Source organism: Notothenia coriiceps, unplaced genomic scaffold, assembly GCF_000735185.1.
Source record: "Notothenia coriiceps isolate Sejong01 unplaced genomic scaffold, NC01 NC01_scaffold00016825, whole genome shotgun sequence".
Lineage (NCBI taxonomy): Eukaryota > Metazoa > Chordata > Actinopteri > Perciformes > Nototheniidae > Notothenia > Notothenia coriiceps.
The window spans coordinates 238,238-260,184 of record NW_011349526.1 but is presented as its reverse complement, the minus strand read 5'-3'; the positions used below and the strand labels follow the sequence as shown (position 1 = coordinate 260,184).

Below are 21,947 nucleotides of genomic sequence, written 5' to 3'. Positions count from 1 at the left end.
CACTAAGAGTTTTTGTACCTACCAGAAAAATGCAATAGCTCGTGAAAAGTATTCCTATTTTCAGCTGTATTTGTTTGTATCTCATTAATACTAAATTGTTCCTGTTATATTTCCTATGAGGGTTACATTTAAAATTATTAATTCATTAGTCAATTGATTATTATTATATTTTATTTATCTTGATAATCAATTAATCATTTAAATATTTTGTAAGCAATGATTCCAGTATTTTTCAGAAGGCAGCTTTTTAAATGTAAGGAAATGCTGTTTTTCTATCTCTTTAAAATGTAAACTGAATATATAAGTAGGCCTCTCACGATAATTAATTTTGTTGGACGATACATTTTCCCAGAAATTATTGCGATAAACGATAATATTGTCGGNGCAGGAGAATTTGAGGGGTGGCATCCCCTGGCAGAAGTATATTCTGATTTAATCGCAGTCATATCAATCAATGTTAACTTGGAAATCTATCAATATTGTGGATTTCCAAGTTAACATTGATTGATATGACTGCGATTAAATCAGAATATACTTCTGCCAGGGGATGCCACCCCTCAAATTCTCCTGCCACCCTCTTGCCACCCCATGAATATTTGTCTAGATCCGCCCCTGCTCTGACCTCAAACCTAACCGCTTCCATCACATTCCCAACAATTTTCCAAACCAGCACAAACAGCAATCAGAGCTCAATACATTTTAATGCCAGATATTGAACAAAATGCTACAGTTAATAAGTCTTGTGTTTGTGCATTTTGGCAAAGGAGGGTGGAGCAATACCAGAAATGTAACAATACACAATAAATCCTATATACTTAAAAATACCTCAATTCAATAACATGAAAATGCTTGGTTAGAAAGTTAATCGGATCAATACTCCCTCTCATATATCTATTTGATATTGCTGTGACAACATCTTGTTCAAGCACATGTATTTATTCAAGTTGCTCACCTGAAATTAAAGTTTACAAGAATACATAATAGGAAGACGTTGTTGGTCTCGAACCATGACAATACTGTAGAAAAATGAGTGACGCCATGTATTGTTGGCATATACTTACCAAAGGAACTGTTCTTGTGACAAAAGTGTGTTTGCATGGGCAAAACATAGGGCTACTCAATTAATCATATTTTAATCGCAATTACGATTATGGCTTGCAACGATTACGAAAACAACGTAATCGAATCAAAACAATTATTTTTTTATTATTACTTTTTTTTAAATTGGTTTTTCAGTTGAATTATACTCAAAGTTCAGGGTAATCAACTGTTAAAAACATACTGTTCAACATTTTTTTCTCCAATAAATTGATGTTTTCAAAGTAAATGGATAATCGTTTTTAATAATCGTGATATCAATTATTGACCCAAACAATCGAGATTATGATTTCAGCCCTAGCAAAACATGACTAAACTAAACCAACCCTTTTTAACTGCATCAGTTCACTTTGTACTGTTAACAGCTCCGGATGAAGCGACCTCTCCTAATCTTTCCTAAATCTCAATCTCTACATGTTTGGCAGCCATTCCATTCCAGTGTCTGTTGAATTACAACACAGAGACATTTTGTCAGTAGTATACGTAATAAAATATATCTGTTTTAACTTTACTCAAAGACATTCCTATGAATAGTAAAACCAGAGAAAGTGATAATGCTGCAGTGGTCTCTTCATATTTCCCAGAGCTGTAACTTCAAACCTTATTTCCCTTCTTATTCATATCAAAAGGAGTACACAAACACAGATAATCAATAGTGCAGTGCACAGGGAATGACAGCTGAACACCTCATGACAGAACTGCTTGTTCACGTTCCAGCGAGCAGAATGCAACTAAAGCTCTTGGGAATTGAAACTTTGGAACAAGGAAATTGTCTGAAATGACATAACGCAAGCCTTTGCAAAGCCATGCAGCGTTGTGTGGTCTTCTCATTGTGGTGTTGCAAGGCTGTGCCCAAGGAAGACCTTTCATGTGGGGAACAGAGAAAGATTTTTGACAGTTTCACCTCTACTGTGTCCTGCGGCTCATGATTGTGTCCGGTTTTACTTTCTTTTGAGCCGACACACAACACATAGTGGAATGCTCCAAGTGACAGAACAGATGTTTGCTGGGACAGCAGGCTGTAATTGGTGTGTGACCGTTCATACTAATCTCAAAACTAACCAGGAAATCCAGTTTCCCCCCCTTTTATCCTCCATAAGCCGTCCTGTCTGCTCCTGTGTCTGTGGATTCAAATCTGAATAACTGCCAAGTTCTGCTAAAGCTGAAACATTTTCAACATATTTCTTTAAAAAAAAAAATAGGCTTTGTGGCCAGCTTTGGTTTTTGGAGAATGTTAGTCCAGCTATATTCAAACATTACATCGTGATCCAGCCAATAACATACTTATCTTGATATTTTATTTGGCTTTCCTTTCTATTGATAAGGATCTACTTTTCAATAGAATGATTATACATTTTGTTTACTTTATTGCAAAATAATCGATTTCAAAACGTATTAACTAGTGGTTAAACATAAATGCCTTGTTTTTGTGAAGGGAAAAATAAATGAGTGATTTCCTATTGCATTGAGCTTGTTAATCCCTTATTTGATCAACAACAAATGTGCAATTATTGAAATAGTGTTTTCTTAAGATTTCTGTTTATTTAAATGCCTGGCTTAAACTTGGGTCTGCTGTTGATCGAACAAAACAAGAGATTGAGGATGTCGCCTGGGAATGACATATATATGCAACTAATATAAAACAAGCAACTGATTATTTGCATTAATAAACAGATTTAATAACGGAAGAGTTGATAACAGATGTATTTATGATTAGGATCATTATAAATTACAGCCTTAGTCATTTATGTCTCTCTTTTTTGCCAAGATGATATGAAATGCCTTGTAAAAGTTCACCCTTAACATAATAGTCTTCAAAAGAGAATAAAAGACACTGGAGCCCTGCCTGCAAACCAGAGACAAAAATACACACCTCCCCCTGCTTTTCACCTACAGCTGGTTTGGAGGGAATGTCTTGGAATTTGGTAAGAAAAGGCTAACTTCCTGGCATCGTAGTTAGTTAAAATCAAATCAAATCCATGTACTATTATCTGATGAGATAGTAAAGATAATAACAGGAGTGGAAGGTGACAGAATTCAGTTATAGTTTGTTCAAATAAAGTTTCCTTTCAAATTCCACTCGCCTCTCCCACACGTATTATTTAGCTTAATTATTCACCACACCAGGAAAGAGCGAGTTCAGATCTGGAGCGTTGTGTAACAAAGAGGGAAACAGTTACAGAAAGATGTGGCTGTAAATGTAATGCTTCCTGACAGAGCTGCTCAATTAATCATATTTTAATCGCGATTACGATTATGGCTTGCAACGATTGCGAAAACAAGGTAATCGAAATAAAACGATTATTTTTGTGTTATTACAACTTTTTTTGTTTTTTATTACTTTTTTTTTTTTGGTTTTTCAGTTGAATTATACGTTATGTTATTATTAATATACAAGTTCAGGGTAATCAACTGTTAAAAACATACTGTTCAAATGTTTTTCTCCAATAAATNGTTCAGGTAATCAACTGTTAAAAACAATACTGTTCAAAAAAAATTTCTCCAATAAATGGATGTTTCAAAGTCAATTAATAATCGCATTTAATAATCGCAATTACAATTATTGACCCAAATAATCGAGATTATGATTTTTGCCATAATCGAGCAGCCCTACTACCTGATATGATTCAGCTGTTTTATGATCATCAAAGATTTCAGGATTGAGCTGTGAAAGATTAACCATCCATTGAAAGGAAAACTTTGCCTTTACTGTTGACAGCATGCAAATCAGAACTAAGGCACGATGCAACTTAAAATACATTAAAAAAAAGATTAGACTACGTTTTATATGGCCATCTCATTATCTTTGGTATCTGCCTGCATGAAATAATCCCTCAGACAGACCTGTGTAAAATGTCATGTGTGTTTCGTCAACACAGCATACCTCCAGCTTTTCCTGAGGTGTTTTTTTAAACAAATGGTAGAGAAAATGCTGCGGGGCAAAAAACAGGCTTTTTTTGTTTTGACTTGAATTCTGATTGGCTGCAGGAGTGAGACAACCACCAACCAACGTGGATACAAAACCATTTCATTGCTGAAAAGGCTTTTTCCCCTCCCTTTTATAAAGGGCCAGATAGTTTACCACACACAGCTCCCCTGGCTGAGAGCCTTTCTCATGGTAATTGTGGGAGCTGGAAACAGAGTGCCGTGCCAAAACACCCACTGCATGTTGAACAGTGCACAATTGTAGTGACAATAGTCCATAGGCAGAGTTCATAGGCTGTAGCTGGACTGGGAGGAATACACAGACTTTAAGATGGCCTACTGTAGGTGGAAAGCATAGACCTGATGGATATTAGACATTGTGCCAGTAATTATACTGTATTGTTCATTCAATAATGTCTGTAACACATGCATACAACATCTCTGACACATTCCTGAAGGGGCTTATAGTGTATCCACGGAGCCATGATGGTTACCCACAACCATTCTATAAAAATGTTCGTTATCTATACTATTTTAAGTATCCTCTATTTTGTGGCGGGATGACTGCATTTCTTCTAAGTAAGGACATACATAAAGGTCAAATTCGCTGAAAGCAATGAAGAATAACACTAGGAAAGCAACCAATGATATGTTCAGGATGGAAAAAAGTTGACAATGTCCAAAGTGATCCCATTTTATCAGTATCAAATCCCAACATATTCAGTTTACTAAAAACAGAGAAAGAAAGAAATGTCCACATTTTAGATGCTGAAACAGCATTTCTGCCATTGAGAATAAATAAAATACTAAAATGAGGTTGAACTATAGTGATAGGTCAACTGTTTCTACAGTGTGGTATTGCTACTCTTACTGAACTTCTTCCTGTTGTACTACACTGTATCAGTTAAGCTAGGTGTACACAGGGGACAAAATTAGCACATTTACCAGCCATATGTTGGTAAAATATGCACGTGGCTAGTAAAAAAAAACAAGCATCATCTATTGAGAGACTGTATGCAAAAATGTGAACATTCAGTAGCCATTTGGCCAGAGGAGAAAAAAGTTAACTTTGTCGCAACCTTTTTATCTAGCAACTGCATTTATTTTTTACTGAACCTCCATCCACAGAACACGTCTCACATCCGATGGTACGCTTCTGCATTCAATACAAGTGAAAAATAGAAACCGTAGCTCTCAGGGGTCGTGAGGTTACAGTCTTCAAATGAAAGCTCAGATTGAATGTTCCCGGTATTAACAAGCAGGAGAAAAGGCTCTGCTGCACTGATTTGAGGAACGTTGCTCCCTGCCGCGATTTCTGAATAACAACAACGCCGTCAGCTGCTCTTGATGTAGGTCAGATGGAAAACAAACTCTAAACCTGGAGGCACCACAGTAATAAGCCAGTGCCAGGGCCACATCTACCATTAGCGCGGAGATGCAGGTGCTTAAACTTGCTGTCGGTGTGTTTTCCACACACACCACCGTGGGAACATGACCGCACATAGCGTGGTTGTTGAGGGCAGTAGTTCAGGGTTACAAATAATAAACCCCTTCCATCCTGGTGTTCAAACACAACGCCTAGCATTAGCATTGTGGACAAACTAATTAACTGGCAAGAGACGGGGATGTTAGCAAAAACTTAGTAAAAGAAACTACTTACTGTGATGGTAACTTCGTGCTTTTTCAATCGATACTTCAGGCTCTTCATCTTGCAAGTTGATGGTGGTGGATATCAAAAGTTTCCTTTGGAGGATAAATTCATAAATACTATAAAAAACGAACAAGAAAGTTCATGCGAAGTTAGTTTTATCTGTCTGTTCTTCCTCCCAGAGCGAGTTTCACCTGACGCCTAACCTCAAACCCTGCTTGCACTTTGACTGACAACTCCAGCAGCCAATCAGACTGCAGGATGTACCGTTTTTGTGCTTTTGATCCAATTGCCGTTGCTGGAGGGCGGGACTTCCGCGTAAAGTGTCATTGGGAGAAGTTGGAGACATCCTGGGACAGGGCAGGAAAAACCTGGAATGACGTCAGGCGTACCTGAAGAAAGCGAAACACCTGGAAATAAAGCACCTGTCAACCTGTCAACCACTCACCACTAATGGTTATTTACAGTAAACATCTCAACAAAAAAATGGTTTACATAAATGTATATACTTAACTACACAAACAGTATTGTAAGTAATCTGATAATAAGCTTCATTCATCTTTATTGACTGCTTTAAAGAAAACATCTGTATGTCAATATCTCAAAAGTATTTACTTCCTAAAAAACATTGGACTATATTTATTTTCATGAAACATCAAGGAAGACAACTATATATATTTGAGATAAAGTTAAGAGGAAGTGTTACGAATAGTGAGACTATTGTATGTTATACATCGATATAATATAACACAGGATGGATGAGATTCTGATATAACTGATAACATGCTTGAGCTAGTATCAGTACAGATTATGTCACTTCAACCATTATGTAAGAGTCTTTATAAGCATTTAAAGTATTTATGCCAAAGGCTTTTTTAGACTTCAAAAAGAATGAAAAAATATTTGTTTGGTTTAAGCTTATTTATTACCTTCGGCAAACTTTTGTCAAATCTCAAAATATTTAACAGAGAAAATCACATCAGCTTAAATGTCTGATTTTAGAATAGTTGATGGTTTTAGTAATATATTGAGTTAAGATATATAAATGCTGGAACACCAACAGTAAAATATCCTTATACCTTGTTTTCATTCCCATATTAGTTTTATGCTTAATGCCCTGATATGTTAATAACTTAATATAAATATATAAATTAAACTGTGTCACCATCTGTATGACTTACAATGGCGTACATGACACCCACTTGAACTGCGAAGTACTGACAGATGCAGCTATATTTCAGATTTCAACTTTTCTTACCCTTCCTGTTTAGTGAAAACAATGAATCTTTGTTATTTACTGAATGATGAAGTGTTCCCTATATATGGAAACAATTCTCCTGGGCTTGATAAACTATTTAGAAACCCTCTTGGATCAGCTGGAAAATGCTTTATCACAAAGCTGATAATAGGGTGCAATAGTGTATTTATAGATGTAAAAAAAAAATAATAATGATTGTATTGGATCTATTTCTGTTGCTTAAACTACCATATAATAGTTAGATTAGCACAAACTCAAACATATACAGTAGTCAAATGTAACATAAGCATTAATACATGAGTTATATTAATCTAAAAACATCATATATAACAGACAGCTATAGGGTCCATTTTACTGCACATTGAGTTTTGATACTTTAAGTTGATGTAGACAATAATACTTGCATACTTTTACTTAAGTAAGGATATGATTGCACTACTTTAACTTGTAGCCGAGTATTTTCCAGTCTGCTTTTTTTACTTTTACTTAAGTAAAGGATCTGATCACATAATTAACACTCCAGAGGAAGCAAGGTTGACATCGTTTTTTGGAGAATCAATACAAAGGCGGGGAAGATGCTGCCCCTTTGTGGCGAGCTAGATCTATAACTGACACACACAATGGGCCCTAAAGCCATCAGCCAATGACTCTATAAACAGTTAACTACAAAAGTTTGTAAACTAGCAAAATAGAAACAATAAAATTCAACATGAGGCAGAATAAACAGACATTTTACATTATGTTTGAATCATCAAATGCCCAGGATTTGTCAATACAATGCAGCAACACACATTCAATTGTATTATGCGGCAGTTCTGACTTTGAAGTACATGGCATAAATGTGTCTCTTTAATTGTCTTTGTGTCCATGACAACAGTGTTACCATGGAGACATCACTGCCATTACTGTTCCCTCCGTTTATAGCTAGAGACGACTCTGCACAGGCGGGGTCTTCACTCCTCACAATAAGTGGGAGGAGGAGTTCAGACCCTCTAGCACGTATACACATTGGTGAGACGTAACTAAGTACAACTCAACTGCTGAACTTAGTTAGTTTTATTTTGAGGTACTTGTACTTTAGTTAAATGTGACCATTTTGTGCTACTTTATACTTCACACTTCATCTCAGAGGCAAATACTGTACTTTTTGCTCCATTACATTTATTTTGTGTTACTTGGTAACTTTGCACAATCAGAGAACACAAAATATAATTCACAAATATTTGTTGTAGTATTATAGATTTAGATCAATCTTTATTGATCCCCAGGGGGAAACTCAAAAGCTTCCTAGCAATAAAGTTGTTTAATTTAACTCAACAATTGAAACTGAAACGTATCACTAATTAGTACTTCATGTATATTCTTGTGCTATTTTGTACTCAAGTTAACTCTTGAATGAAATACTTTTAATTGTTAGTTTATTTCTACACTTCTTATAAAGCAATACAACTAGCGATTATTTTCATTATGGGGTATGTAGCTTCCTCTGTGTGGAATCTTTTACAGCTGTCTTTCTCAGAGAATTCAACACATGTACAGTATGTATTAACAATGGAATTTCCATCTAGGTATTTTGTGATCCGTCAGGTGCCATCTGTAACTCACTGCCAGTAATGCCTGTCTTAGGGCCCATTCAGGAAAGTCCTAAAATAAACTAAAAACTATTTTTTAGAATTGCAACAGAATTCTCCCCATGTCCAGTCTACTCTTAAATTAAAATAAAAACAAATTGTTCAAACTACTGAGATTTGTTCTAATTACAGCCCCTTCATATGGCACAATGGCATTTATTTCATAAACTAACAGATACAAGTTGGTTATTTTTAGCAATATGAAACTAGTAAGTACCGTATAATGCAATTTTTAGCCCTGCATTATCTGTGATGACACCAAATGATTTACAAAATATCAAGAAAAAAACACAGTAAACAAAGTTTATATTGGGAAGTAACTTTTTTTTTTTTAACAAATTGATACAAATACACAAAATACAAAAACATCAACTGCTGAGTGCTGACCGTGTTGTCCGGCATTCATTTGCACCTTATGTGACAGAAGGAACACTAATAAATACATGCAACAGTAACTATCTATCGGGTGAAATGCGCAAAACACCAAAGAGCTGCTAGTGGAAAGGGTAACTTATCGACAGAAAATGTAAATGTTCTTGTGTCTTTTTAAAGAGGTGAGAGAAAAAGGACAAGGTGAGAGAAAAGAGGAGACATTTTATTAACAAAAAGAGGTTTCCTACGTTTTTTTCCGACTTCCTCAGTGTGACAAGCTCCTGAGACCTTTGTGCAGGAGGCAATTCAGTTCATGAAAAAAAAACGTCATCCAAGCGTGACCTCAAAAGGTAGTAATGGTTATTTTACATGTGGTGTGATAGAGGAGTCTCTTCAGGAGCGCAGTGTGCCGAGAGCTTTCACACAGCCTTGCGGTGGTACTCTGGGGGAGCGACCTCATAATCTGTGGCACTCAGTAGGGTGGACAAATTCTTTACCAGATACCTGTAGAAAAAATAGAAATGATTAGAGTGCTATAGAAATGTTTAAAAAAAGCTAAAACAGCAGTCAACATTTCCTTGGCCTCTCTTTGAAATATGAGTGCAAAGTCAAGCTCTCATACACAGAAGTTTAATTGTTGAAGAAATAAAAGGCTCTATGTGTTCATCATTTAACCCTTTTCTGGCGCTCCCAAATACTTCAGCTCCATATTTGAAAAAGAGACACTCGGGTAATATCTGCTCCTTGACAACTTTTGCTCACAATTAATTTGAAAATGAACATAACCCAAGCTTCAGATCTGTACGTCATAAAAGCTGTCAGGTTTCCATCAGTCGCAGCACGAATATCTTTCAGAGCAGAAAATCGATTGCCATGTTTTTGAGGGTTTGCAACAAGCCTGGCTGCACTAAATATGAACGTGGTTGTTACATGACATTTGAGAATTAGCCAGACATGACAGAGCGTGGTGCGACTGGGAGTTCAACCTTACTTGAGGAAATCTTGGAGGTAACTGAGAAGCAGAGCCAGACTCTTCTCGTCCAACGGAGTGTAGGCCAGCATGGATCCGATCCGCACTGTGGGACATACAGTAAGTGAGGGACAACGCAGAAGGCAACTGCAGGCTGAAAATGAAATAGGACTGATGTTGTGAATGTAAAATTGCTTCATAAAAATGAGGATCAATCCAGAATTTAGTTTTTTTCAACCGATTATTATTATTTCTGCAGGAATGAGTCCTAAAAACTGTGTCTTTAAGAGATTTTCGAGTTTTGTCTTACAACAAAAAACATACCTAAAAACACTACAGGTTGCCATGGACACGCCATCACGCAGAAACAAAAATCATCAACTCAGAGGGAACCAGGGGGGGTGGGGGGGGGGTCGTTAAAAATCATGATTGCTTTCCAGAATTTATTCTCAGCAATACTCAAAATCCAAATAAAAAACATTGCTTTTCCTCGAGGGGACAATGGCAATTCTCACTTCCGGGTCTGCCGACAAAAAGATGTCAATCCTGCAGCTCTTTATGCTGCCATAACAATGTAGACCAGCTGTTTTAAGATAACAGGTGTTTCTTTTGCTTTATCAGAAAACAAGCACGAGTTAGAGATAGCTAGAATCCACATTTCTCTCAACTAGTAAATGCAATTTGACGCTGTGCAAGCTTTGTGTACATTTAAAATGCTAATACTAAATAAGGGTCAAAGGAAATGATGATAATAATATCCTCTACCGCAGACCTTGGGAGTGTTTGCCAAACTCAATGTAGTATGATTCCTTTGTTGAATTATTTTTAGAAATCTGGAGAATACACAGATTGCTTCACTTGTGAATTTGTGTCAGTGAAGCAGTTGATTTACGCCAGTGATCAAAGAGATGAGTCATTTTAAGAGTTATGTTTACTCTCCCATCGATACAAAATGAATGCAATTATCATTAAGAACACCCACAGATGTCACACTGAATAGCTAACCTGATTATTATTATTATTATTATTATGGTGTATCTTATTTCTACACAGTAAAGAGCAGCCTTCTTTATAGTGCTATACAACTGTGTTATATTTTTAAACTGTGGGTAGCTTGGTTGAGGATTAATTTGCTGTTTCCACAGTGGAGATTATGTTGGAAAAAAAACAAGTTGGACCTAATCATGAGAAATCTGAAGAGACCATTCACAAGTCTTTCTTTCAACAAAGTAAGCTGGGTGATTATTCGTACACCTCCATAGAGAACCTGTCACAGACAAGAACGGCATTCATTTCACTCACTCTCAGATCCACTATTCCTGTAAGAGGAGAATTTTCTGAAAGCACCGGCAGTTTCAGTACAACGGTTAAAAAGGATCTTTTTAGTCCGATGGTTCACAGCACTGTTCTGTGTGTGGGCTCCATATGGAGGTGTGTATATATGTGTGTTTCAGCGTGTGTGTCCCTACCGAACAGACGCAGTAGGTGGGGGGCTCCGTACACCTGGGACATGGGCGTGTCCGGGTGTTCCGCCAGCATCTCTGCGTACTGCGGCCTCTCAAACTTGTACAGCAGCTGAGTTCCCAGCATGACGTTAAAGTACTCCCGTATCCCTGCCACCACTTCGTTTACTGCATACTCCCTGAGTGGAGGGGAGAGAAAGAGGTCACATATTTCTCCAAAGACTTTCCATGGAGATGTAAGAGATTGCAGCTTTATGGAGCCATAATTGGTACAAATTTGAAAAAATGTCTAATAGGAACTCAATAAAAGCAGAGTCAGACATAATGTAAAGGCGTCTACAATGAGCTGTAAATGGAGACGTGGAACTTCCGTTGAGTTCAGTTATAGACATACTTTCAAATTCAGCAGGTCTTCTTTGTACAATAGCTGCACTTGATGCGCCTAAGTGGCAGCATGCCGGTTAAATTGCACAGTATTTTATTCAAGCTTACCATTATTCTCACATTGCAGGATAAAAATAGGGACACTGCAAGAACTGTAACTGAACAGGTGGAAACAAAGCGCTGTACACATGAAGCGATGCCTAACCCATTATCTTCAACATTTCTACAAAAGTTATGGTGGTTATTCTTACTTATTGTCAGAGTTTCCTTTAGATTTCTTGTAGTTTGCATAGTCCTCCAAGACAGTCTCTATATTCTTCTTAGCAGGCAGATGAAATAACTGTAAGCAACAGAAAAGCTTCATTTAGACAGCAAAACGTACAAATATCACTGTTCCTCCCTTTATTTCAGCAGTGGTGAACCGTCAGGGCCTTCAAGGTATTCAGAGAATACCCTGGAACACTCAGATAAAACAAACAAAACATCGATTTAATTATATACATAAAATGTATTAAAATGTATGTAAAATGGATAAATGAGAATGGTATCCGTGTTATTGATCTTTAATGTTACGTTGATTTGTTTGTCCTTCTCGGACCATGCACTACGCATTTCAGTGGTTTTGTGTTAGAAAAGAAAGCAACCAATCAGATCTTGTTCTGGGTCTCTGGGTAGAATATCCTTCAACCAAGGTATTCTACATCCTTGATAGAATGCCCTGGCCCTTACACTGAATGAGAGCGTTCCTTTGGATTGACAGTTTGATCAACCAATCATATATTGATTTGTAGCCAGTGGGCGTATTCTTTCAGAGTTCCCCTCGGTTTCAGGGTGTTCTAGAAGGCCCGGTAGGTCAATGGCTCGAGACAGAGGATCTAGATAAATGCCACGAAGCAATTCATGCCGTTTTATTGTTTTTAACGTTCTAATGGCAAGTGCAACAGGTGAAGATGAAGTTGTTGCGGAATTGTTGTGAGTACCCTTTTCAAGACGATAATTCAGTGAAAAGTCGGACATTATAACGGCGGGGGGTGTGTGTGTCTACAGAAGGGGGTCCAGTTGTCGTCGCTGCATTTCAGACATAAGTGTTCCCACATATTCTCTAATAAATAGTGACATTTTCATGGCAGTGCTACTTTATACAGATCTGACTTAGGTTGCAAATCGACCACCTTTTGCAGAAGCGTTATCAGGGCATGCTCTGGACAGTATTGTCAATAATCTGGCGAGACCTATCATGATACAGGGGTCACTATAATATATTGCCGTACTGTAAGAGGGGGAATATATTGCCAGCTCCTGAACCATCTTTAGGAAAACCGTTTTCTATGCAATCAGGACAGCGTGATCTGCGCTCGCATGCATCACAGTCCCTCTAACATCCAACAGCATGGCACTAGTTTAGAAATCTAAAGCACTATTTTCTGTACCTGTTTCTGTCGTGTGATGAGGTCCCAGTCGTCCACTAGCCAGGGCTTCAGCTCTTCAGGGATCTTCACCTTCACCTCCACACGGTTGGTGAACATTTCCTCCTGGACACACAATGTGGATTTTCTTTAATGGGTGTTTAGGAGCAGGAGAACATTTCACACAATCGGCAAAGTGGAAGTTCCACAACTAATGTTCCAGTTTTCTAATGTTGAGTTTAAAAGGTCTGAAAGTAATTCAGCAGATCGCCACTTCATTTCACAAGTGAAATAGTCATTTACGGTTTGAATCTATAGTCTCAATGATCCAATGAGCTCCTTAGAGGCAAATACATTATCTTTTATTCTTATCCTTTGGGCTATTTGCTTGCATACATTTTTTTTCTTTTAGGCTAGGGGAAACAAAAAAACTAAAGATACACCTTTATGTATTTTATTTGCTTTTCTATTTGTGTAAAATGTATAAAAAATGCACCAAAAGTTAGCATCGCATAATGCCAAATGTGCATATTTAAACATACACATTTTCAAAACTTGTAATATAAAGATTATTCTCTTAATGTCATTATTTAACTGTAGAAATGTATAGGTTTATCTCTAATAGTTAATAAAGCTAACCTATTCATCTGTAGTGACTCACATGACATCAAAGAAGGTTCAATCTTTCCACCTTTTTACATAACAAAAGGCTTATTATGAAGAGTTTGAGCTATATAATTAACTGGGTATATTTTTGTATGTGTGTCAGCAGAGATCGCAATATGTTGAGATACATACACTCTCCACAGTGGGATCGACCCGAGCCCTCTTCTTCCGGGGTCCCTGCAGCGTCTCTCCGCTGCTGGTGCCTTCACCCGGCCCTGGGGCTGAACAACACAACAACGCTTATTCATTATGGAGAAATAAATGTTTTCATATCAAAACTGTCAGGTTGTCAAAGTCTACACCTATTTTTGAACTCAACAGACCTGTCACAGGTTCCGAAAATAGGACAGTGCGTTTAGGAATAAAGGATGAGCAGGAAGCAAAGAGTCATTATGCAGTCTGAGGGACACGTACATTAATCAGCACTGCTACTGAAAACACTTTGAGTCCGCTTTCCTTGTGATTTGCTCACATTCAGCGTGCCTTCAAATGACTTCAGACTATGAAGATAAAAGACTAAATATGAAGAACTGTTACACTTGAATTCATAGATGTTGTTACGGCTGCTGCCTTCCTGGGGGGTATACTACGAAGCTGGTTCTCGAGTGTTTCGTCAACTTAATGTGTTGCTTAAAATAATACTTCTGCATACAGTATGTGACACTGTGAGTGTTGCACGGCCAGATACGGCTCAGCTGACTCAGATAAGGAGATATGATACATTATGATGTGATATGCCGCGGACTGTACTTAATGTTACTGTGATTCGGTTACCTATGTTGTGGCAGATATTTAACTTAAGTAAGCTTTCTTAACGCTAATGTTATAATAGTCAGATTGCTCTGAAGATGGGAGGTAATATTCTATTAATGTTCACGTTCACACAGTCGGTGATTTTTGCCGGCCGTCTTTCCTGCAACGGCAGCTTTTCTGTATTTCCTTTCTCCTGTAATATGACTTGATCGCTTTAAACTCCGCACACTGAGCTCTGATTGGTCAGCAGGCAGTGCTTTCACTGAGTTGATCTCTTAGCCTGCAACCTAACCTGCTCCCGACCAGGTTAGCCGCACAGCGTAAGTTACCATGGAGATCTAGCCCGCTAAAAAGAGAACCAGCTTCGCAGGACCGGAAACCCCGAGTTTTCCCTGAAGTTAGCCGGCTAAGCGAAAATCCTGCTTCGTAGTATACCCCCCAGGTCCTCTTAACTGTGTTAATCTGTGTTATATGTAAATGAGCTGTGCGGTTGCCCTGACGTCATTGGCTGCCATCTCCTGGTCCGCCCCCTGAAGATTGTGATTGGAGCACGCCGGGCCCGACGCACTCCAATCGCAGCGCACAGCCGGCGCACACCTGCTGGAGATGACTTCAAAGCCTGGGGACAATCATCACTCTGGAGGCTCTGTGATGTGGGACAGACGCCTCTCGCTAGTTGCTAGTACAAAGCTGTTAACAGTGGTTAACTCGTGTGGTCTGTGTTTGTCAGGATTGTTGTGATTAGATGTGCTTAGATTAGTGTAGTATTGTTTGACTGTTGTCCTCTACCTTAGCTGTGTTTCCTTACAGCCTCCCTTTGTTAGTCTGTACCACTTTAATAGTGAGGGTTGTTTTGTTGTTAGTTAGTTCGTTAGTACCTATTTCTTTGTATGTAAGTAGGCTCTTTTTTTAAAGTTCTCATTTTGTTTGGTTAGTTATCAACCTGTGCCCTTTTGGCCTTTTGTTTGTTCAAGGCTTCATGCCTGCCATTTTGTTTACCCGGCTATTTTAAATAAAACCTTTATAATTATACCAATTCCAACTGGTGTGTGTTGCATTTCCTCATCCCTAGTGTGGACGTAACAGATGTAAATCCTGATATCACCAAATGCAAACAATGTTTACATGTCTTTCTTTTATAAACAATACCATTATCAGAGATTTGCTCCTAGACTCACTGTAAAGTGCAAACAGGGACATATTTGCCAATTCTTAGAACTTGCTAAAATGGCATTTCCTTGTTATATTTAAATGTCAGTGTCCCATGCTGACTGACTAAAACAAACTGGCATGTGCGTCACAATGTATGATTATCGATTGTATAACCAGGTTAAACTAACATGTCATGCAGAAAAGTTGTACTTACTCTTTTGCTTTGCCTTTTTCACTTTCCTAGGATGCAAAAAAAAAAGCATTATGAGGGACAAAAGGATATAACATGTTCACTGTATGCTTCCTCCATTTAATATACATCGTCGCGCCAAAATTAATTCTACTTACATAATGTGTATTACAATACATTGTTTCATTTAGCAGACGCTTTTATCCAAAGCTGAATACAATAAAGTAACCTAACGTTTATAATATTTGGAATTATGAGAGGTAGGGACAAGGTGGACACTTACAGATCAACATTTTTCTGCTGCACAGCAGCAATCTTCTTGCTTGGTGCTAAACCCCTCATCTTTCCCTCAACATAATGGTCCCTGGGGAAGGAAACAAGCAAGTTAAAAAACAAACAAACCTTAGAGTACCTATTTATTTAAAAATGTAGTACATCAACCATGCATTATTTTACGCTTTGTTAATGTTGAAGCTATTTTGGGACAAATTACACAAATATTTAACATTGTGGACTTTTGTTCGACATCGTTAGTTTCACACAGTAACGGAGGCCTTACAAAAGATGATTCTTTATCCTCTCTAAACTTACTGATTGGCCTTTTGAAGCTCTTTTTGTTTCGCAAGGTTGCTGTCCACATACTTGAGAACTCTGCTTTCAGGAACCCATTCATCCCAGCTGCCAATGAAAAATACAATTTACAGTTTAAAATTCACAGTGAAAAAGTGTTCATGGATTTCATTCACAGAAAGTTGTCTGTAGTAAACTAGAAAATCAAATTGTATCCAAACCAAGAGGCTCACTTTTTGTTCCATCCGCTGTAATGAATAAAGTATTTGATCAGTTTATCCTTTATGTTGATTTTTACACACTGTAAAAGAAGAGAACACACACAGGTCTGCATAAGTCGTTGGCTCACATTTGTTTTGAAGTTAATTATCAACTAATAACATATATACAATGTTAGTACAGAAACAAACCTTAGCTTCATAAAGCAATGGCCCATGAAAGCACAGGACTCTTTCACCTGCGACGAGAGAATAACAAAGAGAGGATTGAGAGGGAAAATAATACAAACATACCAAAATATGTCAAAATGTAAAAAGTCTTGCAAGAACTATGGCGGTCCATTGATAGATTTTGAATTGATATAATGTGTACTGACATGGTTTCAGCGGCTCTTTGTGTCAGTGGCTGTTTAATAAACAACGGTTTAGCTAATACATGGGAGGAAAAACAAGCTAGCTAGCCGTTAGCCTAGCGTACACTTCTGTTTTATGCATTATGCTTCATTTTAAGGTGACGACGTTTAATTCATTTGAAACATGGGTATGTTTTGAAATAACGAACTACATATACAATCAATAACAAAGGCTCTGTGGCTCTGTCCCCCTCCCTGAAGACCACTATTGTCTAGCTAGGAGCATCAACAACAACAACAAACCCGCCCCCTTCAGGCGCTAACAGCCGCGTTGTTTCTCGGTACAAACCTTCTTGAAATTTAGGTTTAGGGTCCTGTTTTGGCGCCATTCACAGACTCAACGGGTCGGATCTCTGAATGATCAAACTCGAGCATTGCCAGAGTCCATTTCTTCCAGGCTCAAACACCTCCGACATTGGTGCCAAAAGCGAAGAAGAAGCTGAGGAGAGCCCGCCTGCTGCTGCTGGTCACCTGACCACCATGGACACTGTGCTGCGTTCAAGGGGCTCCCGCTGAAACTCGGAGAAACGATTATTTAGGTGGTAGAAGCTATGGGTAGAAGTAAGCAAAAGCAAAAGCAATACTGCAGTGTAAAAATACTCTGTTAAAGTTAAAGTCCCTAATTCCAAATGTTACTTAAGCAAAGTAAGTAAGTATTAGAATCAAAATATACCAAAGTACCTTTTTGCAGAATGGCTCATTTAAGCACCACACATTTGTAATAATTGTATTTTAATTATTGATGAATTCATGTATTTATCACTTTAATGTTGCATTTGGTAAATGTGGTGTTTATTTGGATTACATTGTATACTTTAAATGGGTAGATTAACCTAAAATATATATTTCAAGACTCACTAACATTTATGTAAAGACTGTGAGGGAGCTAGACCCATAGGGAACATTGGGAATTGGGAACAGCCTTACTAATCTATCTCAATGCAAAACTAGCTTTACCTCTAACTACATAAATTACATGCTGTTCACACATTCACGTATTTGCATTTTCTCTGTCTATTTCATCAGCACTTTGTATACTGATAATGAATAAGGCCAGTAGTTTCAATGTTCAGGTCAGTGACACTGTCCTCACTGTTATTCAGTCATTCACAACTTCTTATATCACTTGCTGATCAGATGTGTTGCATTTGACTAGTGCAGAATCACATTTTGTTTGTGAGAATACATTTTTTATTATGTCACATCGTGGATATGTTTATTTACAACACTCATATATCACATTTTCATGCCTAAAATATGTATTTTGCCCCGCTAAAATCAACAGCTTAATGCTATATTTTTTTTCTCCTTTGCTTTAGCATATGTTGCATCCATGATTGTCTTAAAAACATACTTATCGAACACTAGTTACATTACTTGCAAATATATTCCTGATGGAGCCACATGTTTGATCAGTTATGACGCAAGCACACTATACTCATATGACAATAATTATGCGCAATTACGCACGTAGTCACTTGGACTTTACACTAGAGAAACAACACTGCTAATAGTTATCTAACAAACAATGCTGAAGTGGACATCAGCGTATTTTCTTACACAGCAATTCCTATGCGTAAAGCAGATAAAGCAGTTTCTCCACATTCACGAGCCACATTACGCAAGGCTATAAGGACAAGAAGTGCTGATGAAAAGGACATTTTACATTAAGCAGGATGGAATAGATATTGACATGATGCTGCTTGTCTCTAATTGTGCTTTCTGACAGGTCTCCTCTCTCACTCCAAGCCTTTTTAGCTGTGCGCACTCGGTGCGTCTTGGGTACTGTTTCCAACACTTTAAATCATTCTCAATTCTCCACAACATCAGCCTCTGTGTATCAAACTTCTCAGTTTGTTCCTAAACTCTTTCCTCATGAGGCAGTAAATAACAGGGTTGAGGCAGCTGTTGGTGTGAGCCAGACACACGGTCAGAGGGAACACATATGTGTGCACTATGTAGTACGCCTTGTCCCAGTTTGCCGCGTTCAGTTTGACCAGAACACTCCACAGGGTGATGGCATGATTGGGCATCCAGCACAGGAAGAAAGACAAGACGACGATGGTGATGGATTTAGTTACTTGGGATCTCCGTTTGGGGTTGCTTGTTTTCATACTCCGGTTGCGGATGAAACGCAGGAGCATTATGTAGCTGATGGACACGATGGACATGGGAAAAACAAACCCCACAAGTATTTTCTGTATGTGGTACACTGCTAGCCAGTACTGTCCACCAGGAAACTTCAACAAACATAGTTTTTCTCCCGTGACGTTGCTGACAGTTGAGAAAATAGACGTTGGAGCAGTAGCCACAGTCGCCAGTGTCCAAATAAATACACAGGTCCATTTGGCTGAACAGGACTTGCGCGGGGTGCTGTTCTTCAGAGCCGAGGCGACAGACCAGTAGCGGGTCACACTCATGGCAGTGAGGAAGAACACGCTGGCGTACATGTTCATCACGGTGACCGAGAGGATGATTTTGCACATGGCGTCTCCAAACGGCCAGCTGAAGTCCAGCACGGTGTCCACGGCCCAGAAGGGCAGAGTGAGCACGAACTGCAGGTCCGTCACTGCTAAGTTGAACACGAAGAAGTTCACGGTGGACTTCTTCCTCTCTTGTTTGACCCTGATGAAGAAGAGGACCAGCAGGTTGCCCATCAGACCTGCAGCGCAGACCACCGAGTAAACCAGGCAGATGAGGAACCTCAGGATCAGGCTCCCGTCGGCTGTCACGTCGATATCATCCATGTTGCTGAAGCAGTCCACCTCCACCAGTGATCTGTTCAGACACATGCTCTCATTTTCTTCAGACATAATGTCTTCAGTTTAAGAATAAATTCAGTTAGAGGTCTATCATTAAGATAGATAAAATAATTTCTGTCCACAGAGAGCTGGTGTATGTAGTGTGACTATAAAACATGGTGCCATCCCTCTGTCTGTATCCACCCCACCCTCCTGTCCTGCACTGTCCCCTCCTCTCATCTCCAAGACTCATCCTCTGCTCAGACAGCATGACAGTAATGGCTGGATTGAGGTGTTAATTGGAGAACATTATGGTTGATGCGTCCATCAGTCTTGTGCGTAATGCAGGCTTCTCCATCACTTTCAATCCCAAATAAAACATCACGTTAATCATTTCAGATGTTATATATAGCGCGTGTCACAGTAGGGAAGGCACCGTGGTGTTGACAGAGCATGAATAATTGGTTTTGTACCATCACAGAAAGGGAAAATTTGACCAAGAACAATGACTCTGTGCTGACACCTGGTGCTCACTTCTAAGTGTAACAGGCAGTTCAAATGTTATGACAGCATCATGTGCAAAAAAGGCCTTTGTGATATGAAAAAAATCAAAAATTGCAATATTTTTAACTAAATACCTTAACATCGATATTGTAAAGACCTTGCACAATTGACCATTGATGCTCTCCTAAAATATTTACAAAATGAAATATTTGATAAATAACAATCATATGTGATTTTGTAAGTAAAGGCAAACTAAAACAGCTAGAAAATGTTTCTTTCAAATTCAGAAAATAACATCAGTTATTTAATATAGCCTTAAAACCCATTCAAAAAACAACACTTCTGAAATTAGGACATCCAAAATATAGGACGATATCTAAGATAATATTACAATATTGATGGTATTGATATATTTCCCAGCCTTAAACCCCATCGTTTAAAAATAAGGGAACACAAACACACAGAGAAATACCAGAATGCATTTTATTACATCTAAACTTCTCTACATAAACAGGTAACATTCAATAAGTAAACAATTTCTTCCAATGCAGGTAATAAATATTTTTTTCACTTGGTATATTTGTACAAACTGACAAGGGTCCACTGTACAACGCCTTCTCCTTGCTCTCCTCGAAAAGCCTTTTTAGGATTTTTCTCATATTAGAGCCGTGAAACAGAACCTGTGAATGTTTTAAGGCAGTGAGTGCAGGTGTCGACTTGAGTCTGACTTTGAGATTACTTCTGTTGTTTAAGACTCTTTATTGGCCACAGTCCTTTTTTTTTTAATAATATGACAGCTTTCATTTTCTAAAAAATATATAAATTAATTTATTCTCTCGCTCTGAATTGACACAAAAAGCATACAAACGGACATCAAACACCCACGTTTGGATCTGAACTCTCAGGTTTCCACACAGACAGAATATACACATTGTTGACTTTTCCCTTTTAATTTAGCAGAGGCATCTCTTCACTGTAGCCTGTGGAGATTAAATATAATAGTGGCCTTATTCCATTCACTTTATTCTGAGCAGACGCTGGTTTATTCCCAGTGCGCTCACACCAGCCAACACATAAGCTCCTGCAATCAATGCTCTATATATACGGCTCCAGGTGTAGAGGGGTTGATAGGGCAGCCCTGTGCTCATCCATCCCTGCCTGCAATCTGACACTTTCTAACAAAATAACTCCCCGAGCTCCAAAAGGACAGCTTCTCCAAAACAGATGTGCACCACAGGATGGAGTTGTGAACACTTTACATTATGAAGCCTCCCTGTATCCCCATACAGATGTAGATCACTTTAACAGAAACACATTCAACACGTTGTGCTCTCTCTCTTCATGTGCTGCACTGTCTCCTGACAAGCGTAGGGAAAGAAGAAGTTTAAATAAATACAATTGTGATAGAGAAAACTGTGACCATCTTAACAAGCTTCCAAATACTGGTGATTTATATTCAAAGTAACAAGAAGGATACTAAAGGATCAACATCTTCATCAGTGTACTAAGTCAGGGTAACACCTCATAATAAAGGAAAACACATATTTAAATAAATGCAAAAATATTACGCAAATACTGGTTTGAT

General features: G+C 38.2%; 3 protein-coding genes across 6 annotated transcripts in view; all 3 read right to left on the bottom strand.

The window, feature by feature from the left end:
* Positions 1–5,876, bottom strand: part of uacab (uveal autoantigen with coiled-coil domains and ankyrin repeats b) — a 57,542-nt gene extending 51,666 nt beyond the window's left edge. For all 3 annotated transcript variants that reach the window (XM_010776280.1, XM_010776281.1, XM_010776283.1), the window contains exon 1: positions 5,684–5,876. In XM_010776280.1, the coding sequence (XP_010774582.1) occupies positions 5,684–5,731 (48 nt within the window). In that variant the 5' untranslated portion in view covers positions 5,732–5,876. The remainder of the gene's footprint in view (positions 1–5,683) is intronic.
* Positions 5,877–8,863: 2,987 nt separating this feature from the next.
* Positions 8,864–17,601, bottom strand: LOC104949848 (mortality factor 4-like protein 1). 2 transcript variants are annotated; one of them, XM_010776278.1, is made up of 12 exons: positions 17,407–17,601; positions 16,897–16,943; positions 16,720–16,787; positions 16,508–16,594; positions 16,200–16,280; positions 15,941–15,966; positions 13,954–14,042; positions 13,180–13,281; positions 12,001–12,089; positions 11,372–11,544; positions 9,924–10,056; positions 8,864–9,436 (listed from the first exon to the last, which is right to left on the bottom strand). In XM_010776278.1, the coding sequence occupies exons 1-12, from the start codon at positions 17,444–17,446 to the stop codon at positions 9,352–9,354; spliced, it is 1,020 nt and encodes a 339-aa protein (XP_010774580.1). In that variant the 5' UTR covers positions 17,447–17,601; the 3' UTR covers positions 8,864–9,351. The 2 variants fall into 2 exon arrangements, with proteins under 2 accessions (XP_010774580.1, XP_010774581.1); XM_010776279.1 differs by having other exon boundaries at positions 9,924–10,008; positions 17,407–17,598.
* A 687-nt stretch (positions 17,602–18,288) lies between these two features.
* Positions 18,289–20,206, bottom strand: rxfp3.3a1 (relaxin family peptide receptor 3.3a1). Its single transcript, XM_010776277.1, has one exon. The coding sequence runs from the start codon at positions 19,928–19,930 to the stop codon at positions 18,944–18,946; it is 987 nt and encodes a 328-aa protein (XP_010774579.1). The 5' UTR covers positions 19,931–20,206; the 3' UTR covers positions 18,289–18,943.
* Positions 20,207–21,947: the final 1,741 nt, after the last annotated feature.

Bases quoted from the DNA above. Each gene is read 5' to 3' on its own strand.
- rxfp3.3a1 (XM_010776277.1), bottom strand. From the start codon at position 19,930: ATGTCTGAAGAAAATGAGAGCATGTGTCTGAACAGATCACTGGTGGAG.
- LOC104949848 (XM_010776278.1), bottom strand. From the start codon at position 17,446: ATGGCGCCAAAACAGGACCCTAAACCTAAATTTCAAGAAG. The intron at 16,788-16,896 runs GTTTGTTTCTGT...CTTCTTTTACAG, and splicing joins CATTGCTTTATGAAGCTAAG to TGTGTAAAAATCAACATAAA. The intron at 16,595-16,719 runs GTGAGCCTCTTG...TTTCATTGGCAG, and splicing joins TACAGCGGATGGAACAAAAA to CTGGGATGAATGGGTTCCTG.